Raw genomic sequence first — 10,462 nt, 5'->3', positions numbered from 1 at the left:
CCGCGCAGCTTCACTCTCACGAGTCCTCGAGCCTGAGCTTCGCCTCAAGCTGCTTAGCCACCTCGACTCTACTCTCCCCTTCCAGCGACCCAGGCGACATGCCAGCCTCTCCTGGCGAGCAGATATGCTGCGCTTTCTGCTCAATCGGAACCGGTGCCGCGGGGGCGGGAACGGAAGCCTTGCTAGGTGCGTTGCCTGCCGCCGCTGCCGCTGTTGTGTTTGTCGACTCGCCACTGCTGCTCGCTGCTGATGCGCCCGTTGAGCTGATCGCTGCTGTCGAGGGGGCGCTGTCCCGCAGGTGAGCCCATTGATGTGGAGCCATCGGCGGGGACAGGCCGTTGGATGCTGCCGCGTGGGTTGGCGGAGATGATCCGGCCCCGCTCATTGCATCCAAGGATACGGCCGCGGCAGTCAAAGACGTCTGACCTGGTCGAGGTACTGCCAAAGTAGCTGCTCCAGGGGGCAAAGGATTGCTCGAGAGGCCAGGGCTGATCGTCGTTGCGGTAGAAGTGGATCCAGATGCCGGGGACAATTCCTCCGGCGGGCGAGGAGCGACGGAAGGCGATGCCTGGGCCGATGTTTCTGCTACATTGGGCTTAGCAGTATGAGGAGTAGTAGGGGAGTTGCTTCCGGAGAAGCCGTAGCCAGCAGTGAGAAGGGCGCTTGATAGGCCAGAAACTCCTGGGCTGGCTACCTCGCCGGAGGGGCTAGCAGGCATCGAGATGTCGCGCGACTGCACGCCGCTGTTGAAGCCCATTGAGTCCGAAGCTACACCGGCATCATCTGAAACGGAGCCTGAGATATCTGAGCCAGCACCCCAATCTCCCTCCGATCCCTCTGCTCCCTCTTCATCGTCGTCGTCCGACTCTTCCTCCTGATTGAGCACTACGTGCGGAGTGGGTGGAGCAAAGCGTCAGCAAGAGGGAAAGATCCTGACCGGCTTGAACGCCTCACTCACTTTCGTTGATCGTTTGCTCGACCTCTTCGAATTGGGCTTTGAGAATGGCCTGCCCCTCTGGCACTGACCCGTCTCGACCGAGCCACTTTCTCACCCCAGTGTCATTGCCGTCCTTGTCCAGCACAGGCGATTTGAGGTTGTCGATCTGGTGAAGGGCGAGGCGGTAAGGATAGAGGTCGCGCATCGTGAAAGGTCCGCCATACTTTGACACCTCCTTGAGGCACTTGGAAACCGTCGACAGCTTATTGGATACCGGCATCAGCTCCTCGCTGATTGGTTCACTCGAAGCCACTAGGCGGTAGATGAGACCGTAGCATCGCCTGAGGAGGTACAGCAAGACGAGCTGCCCTTCAGGCTGCTTGCCCTCGGAGTCGACAAACTTGCCGTCCACCCTCAGCCTGTCAATTTCCTTGAGCGTTACTTGGTAATTCCACAGATCTGTCTCTCTGAGCGTCCATCGGTGGGTGAGGACGAGGTGCTCCAGCTGACCTTTGATGCCGCTGAGGCGGTCGTAGATGGGCTGAAGGGTCATAGGCACCTCGTCGTTGCGGACGACGACGTCGTGGCAGATTTCGAAGCATTCCTCGAGAAGACCGACGAGGATGGCCTGGCCGGCTGGGACGGAGGAGCCTCCAGGTCCCAAGAATTTACCGTCGACACGCTTGCCATCAATAGCTCGCAGCTCGTCTTGGAGCTTGCGAATCTCTTGACGGGCAGGCTTGGGTCTTGCTGCGGCTGCTGCGATCTGGCGGCGGATTGATACGAGCTTCTGGTGGATTGGGACGAGCTCGACGGAAAGTACAGAGAGGGTGCCTTGCAGCTGTTGGAGGACCTTGGCGCATCCTTCGAGCCTCCTCATCATTAACTTGGTGAGCTGTGCGGGGTGCTTGCCTGCGTGTGGGAGATAGACGACAGATGAGACCCAACACACTTTGTCAAGTTGACGCACTGCCACACCACACCTCGCTCACCTTGATCCGAGTCTCTCCTGATGATCTCACGCAGCTCGCTCAGACGCTTCTCGAATGGTTCAAGATCTGCCTCTGTGTAAATGCCCGACTCTGCCATGTGATCGAGTAGCTGCTTCATGCTACCTAGCTGGCTGAAAGTAGCCGGCGTCTCCCTGCTCTTGCCGATGGTGAGGAAGAAGAGGGAGAGGAGGCTGAAGACGTCTTGGAGCGTGGTGTCAACGCGATTGTGTTGAGTGGCAGAGGTATCGACGTCGGTGCGAGTGGATGTGTTGCACGACGATGTCGATGAGGCGGGCGTGGCTTCGGTCGACGGCGCTGTGGAAGCTTGCCCGCTACGAGACGAGACTTCGCTGGCCTCACGTTCATCTCGAACGGCATTGAGTTTGGTCACTGAGTGGGAGGGTTGTACCGTGTTAGAAGCGCAGCATATACTCAGTCTGATCCCGACTCTGTGATACCCACCCTGCTTGATGACTGCCTGGTAGAGCGTCTGTACGTCCTGAGCTCGAATGAACTCGGACGAGTTCTTCTTGAGTGCCGTTAGTCGGTTGCGAATGTTGATGAGGGACTCTAGGATGGGCAGCTCCTCTGGCGGGATGGCCGACATGCTGCGAGACACGCCTGACATCACGCCGAGGAGTGTAATGAGAGGCGGATTTGGTTGGTTGTGGAGACGAGGTGAGAATCGACGTCCGTCGAGTTGTCGTCGCCGTCGTCGCCGTCGGCGGGACTCAGCTGATCATCGATCGCGGACGGACAGACAGAGAGGCGCGAGGCGTGGCGCGAGGCGCAGCGATGTGTGGCCATTGTGATTCCCTCTCTGTGCCCTCTGCCCACGCTTGACGTCGCACCTCATGGCCATCGTCACTCGCAGCCTCGCAACCGATGAGCGATTCGAGTATACGCTCTTCTTGCCAAGCACTGTCAGTGCCGCTACCACCAATGCTATGCCAGTCGTTGTCAATGTTCATGGCACGCAGAGAGGCACTGATCACTGCCTCAACGAGGCGTGGCAGCGCTTCGCTTCGGCGCATCAATGCTCCATCCTCGCTCCACTCTTTCCAGTTGGTCTCGACAGCCCAGACGATGAGACGAGCTATGCACGCATACAAGGACGTACCTATCACGCAGGCAGCATTCTGCTGAGCATCCTCGACGAGGTCGGTGCAGAGTGCCCTCAGCTCGACGTGAGGCAGGTGGTGCTCGCCGGATTCTCGGGAGGGGCAGGGTACGCGCACCGCTTCTTCTACCTGTATCCTGACCGGATCAGAGCACTGAGCGTAGGGGCGCCGGGGAGCATCACATTGTTGGACACGGGCTCAAGGTGGCCGAGAGGCATCTTCGCTGCCCCTTCGCCGGTACCACGGGCAGCGATCGAAGCAGCGAAAGAGATGCAAGTTCAGATTGTAGTGGGCAGTCGCGACAACAAGCAGCGAGAGGAGGGCAAGGCCAGCAGGCTAGCAAACTGTCACGCTTTAGCTCAGCATTGGCGGGAGCAAGGTCTCAAGGTGAGATTGGACATTGTTGACGGAGCAGGCCACGACTCGACAGCAGTGCAGCCCGTGGTGCTCGCCTTCCTCGCAGCGATACTGTAGCTACTATGCCAACGACCCTCTCTCCTCGCCCTCGAGCATCTTGACAACCTTTGCCGGCGTCCCCACTGCGACGGAGAAGTCTGGGATATCTCGCGTCACCGTAGACGCAGCGCCGATGGTGCAGCCGCGACCAATCGTCACGCCGGCCATGATGGTCACTCCTCCGCCGATCCAGCTGTCACGACCAATCTTCACGGGAAGAGCACGCTCGAGACCAGCCTGACGTTCGGGCAAGGCGGTGGTGTGGGTGCCACAGTAGATGGAGACGCTGCGCGAGCGGGCGGAGGGAAAGGTCAGCCGCCGAGGAATTGAGCGTCGCGCAGCACGCCTCGCCGTCCTCACTTTGGACCAAAGAGTACGCCCGTACCGATGCTGACCTCAGAGCAGTCGAGAATGACGGTGTTGAAATTGGTGTACCACGAACCTTCGAGCTTGATGTTGGTGCCGTAGTCGCAATAGAAGGGAGGCTGGCGGTACGAGGGTCGTGCGAGGGTCAGCAGGTATTGATCTCTTCATCCTACGGAGCCCCGCACCTCTCACCTCGACCTCGACCTGAGCAGTCTGCTCGAAGCTGATGCCAAACAGCTCGGCCAGCAAGTGTCGTCGCTCCTCGCTGTTGACGCCGGGCGCCACCTCTGCACCGTCGTCGTCTGATCCACCAATGCCTTGGGGCTTCTGGCCGGAAGGTAGGTCCGCAGGGTCGTGGGTTGACGGCCCCGTCTGGTTGTAGCGTAGGAAGAGGCGTCTCGCTCGCAGCCTCGCCCTTACGAGAGCGGGCTCATTCGCAGCGTACGGCAGGCCCAGTAGCGACTTTTCTGTCTCGCTGAGCGTTGAAAGAAGGTGGCCGTGAGAGGCATCGACCGCCGCGAACCGCGCAGCATTGTTGGACATCTTGAGCAGCGATGGCGGGAAAGGGAAGGAAGAAAGAGGACGTGCGCAGCGTCGGAAGTGACGCTGTTGCCCACACCGTAACGCGACGCGGCGACAAGAGCAGACCAGCAAAGCAGAGATTCAGCAGATCAGAAGCACACATCACAATACGAGCGCTGCACATCGCTGCGCACATCCATCGGCGACAAGACGACGAACCAGCAGATCAAAAGCAGTCGGACGAGCACAGCAGGTGGAGAAAAGGGCATTGCCAGGTAGCGCCGGCTCAATGGCGCTGCGCAGCGGAACGGGACAGGAAGTAGAGCGAAAATGTCGCCGCAAGTGAAGCAGAGAGCGGCCTGTGGTACCTCGGGATGTTCTCGTTCGCGTGCCAGATCAGCGGACGCAGCGCGCAGCGCCCTCAGCACGCGCCTGCCTAGGACGTCGTATCGCGACATAAAATATCAGACTTACCATCATTTCGCTAATGCAGCGGCAACCACGGCTCTCGTTTGCTATGTCAGTACCATGAGGGACCCATTCCCAATCCTGGATCAGAGATCGTGATTCTTGTCGTGACTATTTTCAGTGGCATTGAATCTGAATGTCACCAACTCGACAGGTCCAATTTTTCTCCGTCCCCCGCGCTGTGCACTGCAGCGTCAGCGGCGGCAGCTCGACGGCCGTCTACTTCCTGCTTGAAGCAATCTCAAGTGCTTGAACCTGTCCACAACGCGCTGCTTCGCGTCAAGCCTTCAAAGATGAGCGCTCATGGATCCTAGATAGCTTCAAAGGCAGCATTGACATCACCTGGCGCTGTACCGACCTCTCAAAAGCGCGCGCAGCCAGCATGGTCCAGCGCGGCCGTGAAATGGGCCAGAGAACGAAGTCAGCGGTCTCTTCTTGCAATGAGGCTTTACCGACGCCCATGGAAAGTGCAATACTGCTGCTGTGCCGGCGTCTTTGAGCTCTTCCACGGTTGACAATCATCTGCCGAGCGGTGCTACAGCGGTGCGCATCGCAGCGCCGCACTCAGCTGATGTCGGAATGCCAGGTTCGCCATACGTTAAAGAAGCCTCGCAATGTGAAAGACGGGTGTTTGCAGCGGCGTGCGATGGACGTCCCTGCTGTAGCGCTGTGGTCAGCTGCGCCAGCGCTCGCCGCTTTGTCTGATATTCCGCAGCGTTTCGAGCCTTGATACTGGGGAGGACTGAAGCCCTGCTGCATCGTAGGCTCTGCTGCCTCTCATGCTGTGTTCAGTTGTGTACGGGCTTGCTCGACTGATATCATCGCGGCGAGACGAGTCGAGAAGGTGCCAGTTTATTGACAACAGTCCGCTCGCAGCGCCGCATGACGACGAACTAGCTTGCTTCGCCATGCACAGCGGGACCTGATAGCTATCAACCTTTGCTGGACTGGTTCTTTTGAGGGCCGCGCTGGGCGCAATCTCGCCGCCTTGCTGATCAGAAGCGCTGCGTGATGCCGCGGTGACGGCAAATGTCAATTGATGCTATGAGTCGTAGTCTACAGTGTTCTTTCCGTCGTCTCGTCCGTCGTCTCGTCCGTCGTTCCGCCCGTCGTCCCGTCATCTCAGAGGCATGGCCGCCGCCATCTTGTCGGCCTGCCCTGCTACGCCGTCTGCCACCGCCTGCGCTGCCCCTGTGACCGCTGCCACCCCGCCACTGCTCGCCGTCACAGCCGCCTGCGCAGTGTACTCCTCCCACGACTCAAAGAGATACACAAAGCCAAAGAGCAGGAAAAGCGCGGCGCCACCTAGGGTGATGTGCTTGGGACTGATGCGCGATGCTAGCCATGAGCCGCCCAATACTGCGAGTGCCGTACAGAGCGAGTGTCCAACGACGGTGCCCAGGGCGACGAGTGTGATGTTCTGTCGCGCGAGTAGAGAGCTGGTCAGCCACAATCGAATCTCCTCCCAGCTTGCCGGCGAGCTTCTCTCTGCTCACATGAGCTGCCGCGAGGGCAATCGTTGCAATTTGGCTACGGTCGCCCCACTCGCCGAGGAAGGTGAGAACAAACGCCTGCGCGAAGACGGGCGAGAAGCAGAGCCCGCAGAGGTTGCGCGTCCCTTCCTTGAGCGACGAGACAAACGACGTCGAAGCCGCTGCTGCCTTGCCGTTGATGCTGTCCCTCCTCTTGGCAGGTCGCCCGTTACCATTGGGCGCGGTCGCAGCAGGGTAGAGATTGATGCGCGGGTAAGTCGTCCCTTCCTCCAAGCTCTGCTGCTGCCTATCTTCCAACTCGTGATGCTCCTCCTCTTCCTCTTCAATCTCTCGTTTGGCCTCCTCCCACTCCTCGCCCATCTCCTCGCCGCTCATCTCCTTGCCTTCTTTCCACATCTTGGCCCCAAAGACAAAGAAGAGCAGCGAGGCAAGAAAGGTGGTGAGGCTCTTTGGGAGGAGTGAGGGAAAGGCTGCGCCGAGGAATGAGCTGAGGACTGACATGACGACGAGGGAGGCGAATGCGCCGCCGAAGACGATGAGGCGCGAGTGGCGCATTGCGAGGATGGCTGCGATGAGGAACGTCTTGTCGCCAATCTCAGAGAACTGCGGGCGCGGGCGCAGTTGTGGAAGTGGACGCAGGCGTAGCGGTAAAGAGGCTGTGTGAGCTTGGCAAGGAAGTGGCATCGGTGTGCTGCCGTCGCACTCACGACGATCATGCTGAAGCTGCTCCACAAGGCCCTTGGATCTCTCGCCGACGTCTCAATGAAGGCTGCGACGAAGGGCAGCATGCTGTTGGCCGCCTGGTTCGAGAGTGCACCTCCATCTCCCACCTCGGCGATGCCTGCGACCGACCCAGTAGCCATATGATGAAGAATGAAGCAGGAAGAGTGAGGAGGGGAGCCAAGTGTTGTTTCGCAGATGAACAGGCCAATTGATTCAAGTCGGGAGCTGCATCTGCAAGTCGGAGTCGCGTGGCCAAGGGATCAAGACCCGCATTCCGCACCTCGTCTCCTCGCTTTCTTTGCCAACCTTAACATACCCTGACCCGTACTGCCTGCTCGCTCGCATCCTTGCCGACTTGCAACATGACGGGCGTGGCAGTTGCCCTAGTTGTGGCTACGACGTCCTTCCTGCTGGGTGAGCGCGGTGCGAAGACGACGACGACGACAAATCCATGACTAGTTGCTGACCATCTTAATCTCGCTCTCTGCCAGGGACCCTTTCTATGCACTGGCTTGCGGATCATCTCCTCCTCTGGCAGTCGCCCCTCACGCATGCTTCCGTCGTATCGGCGCATGCTTACTACTCAAACACCCTTATTGTGCCCACGCCATCTACCGTGCCCTTTGCTCGCATTTTGCACACTGGATGGATCATTGGCGCATTCATCGTCTTGGCCAAGCTGGCCAAGGGCAGGAGGGAGAGCAACTGGCTCTTCGATGGAGCGAGCTTGTGTGAGTACGGCGAAACGATTGGCGACGTCGCACCATCTGATTGCCCTCTGGCCCTTGCCACGTCCGCAGTCCTCTATGGCGCATCCATTCTCGTCTACCTCACCCGCATCCTGCCCTCGTTGGGCCTGCTGAGCCCGGCGCAGCTTCCCACTCCACCCCTCGCAGACCCATCGAATCCTTCGGACCCCACCGTCTTGCCCTTGCGAGAGCTTGCAGCATCCAATGCAGTCCTCGCTGCCGCTCTCGTCGGCGTCGTCATCCTGCAATGCGGTCAGTACTACAGCGAGAGGCTCGAGGAGAGAGAGAGGGACGAGGAAATGGAGGCCAGACTGGCGAGGAGAAGGAGGAGGCTGGCAGAGAGCAACAAGGCGGCAGCGGCAGCGACAGCAGTGGCAGGAGGAGAGGCGGGGTCAGAGGCAGCGCAAGGTAGCTCGAGTGGGACATCGAGATGAACGCAGCAGGAAGAGCAGCCATGGCAGGCAGTCAGTCAGGCAGGCAGGCAGGCAGGCATGCAGGCAGGCCAGAGACGGCTCTCAGGCTGGCCTGAGCAAGCTGGGGTGGCAGCGGTGGACAATGGATCGCAGCAGCAAAAGGAGAAGGTGCGGCTCAGTCGACGTTGCGTCTGGCCGCGTCACATGGAAATGTGCTCTCGTTAATTGCAATTCGTTGATATCGCCTCGTCTGTCTTGAGCTCGTGACATCTGAATGGTAGTGTGCCTCACAGTCGGTGCCCGGCTGGCTGCTGTCTTCGCCCGCCTGTGCGTCGTCTCGAGTGGAGCAGCGGCGGGTCGACGCCAAGCGGACGGGCGGCAGGGCGGAGCGGACCAGCGCCGCCCTCCGACGACCAAGAGGCTAGGCGATGATGCGGTGCAGCCAACGAATGCATCCTCCTTCTCCATTCGACCGCGATCCCGATCCCTACATCTTCTCCTCCCCTCGTACTAGGGCTACCACGACGCGCCACAACTCACGCTCCTTTTGCGTTATCTCAGCTAGCAGTGTCCCCTGTCTGCATAGTCTCTACCTTGCTTCCTCCCATCGTCGCCTAGTCGGCTTGCCCATTCGTCCTCACCATGAAGGTCAGTTACTCCAAAGAGACTTACACTCTCTGCCTTCTCGCTCCTCCCGGCCTCTCGTCCATACTCACGACTTCCTCCGTCTTCCTTTCACGCGGCAGGGAATCGCCAAATTTGCCAAGCGCACGCCGCACATGCTCACCACCAGGGTGGGCATGGCAACCAAGTCGCACGACGCCGCTTTTGACGAGCTCAATCGACGCTTCACGGCCATCGAGCAGAATGCCCAGAAGCTCAGCAAGGACTGCGCGACCTTCCGTGATGCCGTCAAGAGTGAGCAAGATCAGAGTCTCGCACATTTCTTCGTGGTGCTGATAATCATTTTTGCACTCGCCTCGCCCAGACATGCTCCTCAGCGGCGCCTCATTCGGCAGCGCCTTCGCGATCCTCTTCAACCCAATAGGCACTGAAACCGACCTCGACCGCCGTCATCCATCCGCAGCCACGACTGTCTCTAACATCGTCCACTATCAGCAGATGATGGACGAGCTGCGCGAGATCCTCACCCCCGAAATCGACCTCATCGAGTCCAGAGTCGTAGCTCCGCTCACCGAGTTTGAGCAGTGCCTCAAGGCGATCCGCAAGAACATTACGAAGCGAGACCATAAGCTCGTAGATTTCGATCGCCTCAACAACTCCTTCACCAAACTCAAGGAGAAGAAGGAAAAGACGCTCAAGGACGAGCAGAACTTGTTCAAGCTTGAGCAGGAGTTTGACGCAGCGAGCGCTGATTATGAGTATTACAACAACGCCATGAAGGAGGAGCTGCCCATCTTCTTTGAGAAGGTCAAGGGCCTCATGAGCCCACTCTTCCATTCCTTCTACTACATGCAGTGCGTAGCGCCCACGCGCATTCATTCTGCAAAAAGTCGTTCTCGCTGACCTCTCATACTGGCCCCCTTGCCTGACGTGCGCAGGCTCAACGTCTTCTACTTGACCCTCGACAAGGTTCAAACCTTTGCCGATGGCAAGTACGACCTAACGGACACTTCTCCAGCCGCCGTCGAGCAGCGCTACGCCGACATGTTGACCGATGCGGCCGAGAAGCTTGAAGAGCTCTCGATTCGCAAGCCAGCGACAGCCAGTGCCAGAGTGTTGAGCACCTCAGGGAGGGGGGGTCTAGTATCAGGCTCGCCATCTGCGTCGTCATCGCGGGCGGGAGGCCTGGCAGCTGGCGCCCCAAGCAAGGGCGGCCTCGGTCGCAGCGGCAGCTCCGCGAGCAGCATGACCTCCCCACCCCCGTACGGGTCATCATCATCATCAGCATCAGCAGCGGGTCGGAAAGCTCCACCGCCGCCTCCGCCGACGAAGCCTAAGCCAGGAGCAGCGGCGGCAAAGACGTACGTCGTGGCCCTCTACGACTACGCGGCTCAGGCAGAGGGAGATTTGTCATTGCGGGCTGGCGAGAGAATTGAAGTCGTCGAGAGGACGGCTTCGACAGAGGATTGGTGGACCGGCATCGGTGAGAGCGGAGCGAGGGGAGTGTTTCCGGGTAATTATGTGAGGGAGGATTGAGGGGGCTCAGGAGAGGGAAAGGGCTCACGTTGAGGTCCTACCCGCGTTGGCAGACGTTACAG

General features: G+C 59.4%; 5 protein-coding genes across 5 annotated transcripts; 2 read left to right on the top strand and 3 right to left on the bottom strand.

The window, feature by feature from the left end:
• Nucleotides 1-13: 13 nt before the first annotated feature.
• BDZ90DRAFT_233766 (hypothetical protein) lies at nt 14-2,672 on the bottom strand (the record flags this gene model as incomplete). The annotated part of the gene is made up of 4 exons (XM_025506754.1): nt 2,392-2,672; nt 1,930-2,319; nt 959-1,849; nt 14-885 (listed from the first exon to the last, which is right to left on the bottom strand). Exons 1-4 carry the CDS (start codon nt 2,534-2,536, stop codon nt 17-19), a joined length of 2,295 nt encoding a protein of 764 aa, XP_025360368.1. The 5' UTR covers nt 2,537-2,672.
• A 56-nt stretch (nt 2,673-2,728) lies between these two features.
• BDZ90DRAFT_61685 (alpha/beta-hydrolase) lies at nt 2,729-3,713 on the top strand. The gene has a single exon (XM_025509725.1). The coding sequence runs from the start codon at nt 2,784-2,786 to the stop codon at nt 3,522-3,524; it is 741 nt and encodes a 246-aa protein (XP_025360367.1). The 5' UTR covers nt 2,729-2,783; the 3' UTR covers nt 3,525-3,713.
• BDZ90DRAFT_233761 (hypothetical protein) lies at nt 3,675-4,873 on the bottom strand. The gene is made up of 2 exons (XM_025506753.1): nt 4,065-4,873; nt 3,675-3,991 (listed from the first exon to the last, which is right to left on the bottom strand). The coding sequence occupies exons 1-2, from the start codon at nt 4,413-4,415 to the stop codon at nt 3,863-3,865; spliced, it is 480 nt and encodes a 159-aa protein (XP_025360366.1). The 5' UTR covers nt 4,416-4,873; the 3' UTR covers nt 3,675-3,862.
• A 971-nt stretch (nt 4,874-5,844) lies between these two features.
• On the bottom strand, nt 5,845-7,166 carry BDZ90DRAFT_233760 (UPF0016-domain-containing protein). The gene is made up of 3 exons (XM_025506752.1): nt 7,063-7,166; nt 6,359-6,958; nt 5,845-6,282 (listed from the first exon to the last, which is right to left on the bottom strand). The coding sequence occupies exons 1-3, from the start codon at nt 7,069-7,071 to the stop codon at nt 5,980-5,982; spliced, it is 912 nt and encodes a 303-aa protein (XP_025360365.1). The 5' UTR covers nt 7,072-7,166; the 3' UTR covers nt 5,845-5,979.
• Nucleotides 7,167-7,440: 274 nt separating this feature from the next.
• Nucleotides 7,441-10,400, top strand: BDZ90DRAFT_246902 (BAR-domain-containing protein; the record flags this gene model as incomplete). The annotated part of the gene is made up of 4 exons (XM_025507579.1): nt 7,441-7,467; nt 9,008-9,158; nt 9,229-9,718; nt 9,803-10,400. 4 exons carry the CDS (start codon nt 7,441-7,443, stop codon nt 10,398-10,400), a joined length of 1,266 nt encoding a protein of 421 aa, XP_025360364.1.
• Between the last annotated feature and the right edge of the window lie 62 nt (nt 10,401-10,462).

Source organism: Jaminaea rosea (assembly GCF_003144245.1).
Source record: "Jaminaea rosea strain MCA 5214 unplaced genomic scaffold BDZ90scaffold_13, whole genome shotgun sequence".
NCBI lineage: Eukaryota > Fungi > Basidiomycota > Exobasidiomycetes > Microstromatales > Jaminaea > Jaminaea rosea.
This window is presented reverse-complemented; position numbering and strand designations above follow the sequence as displayed.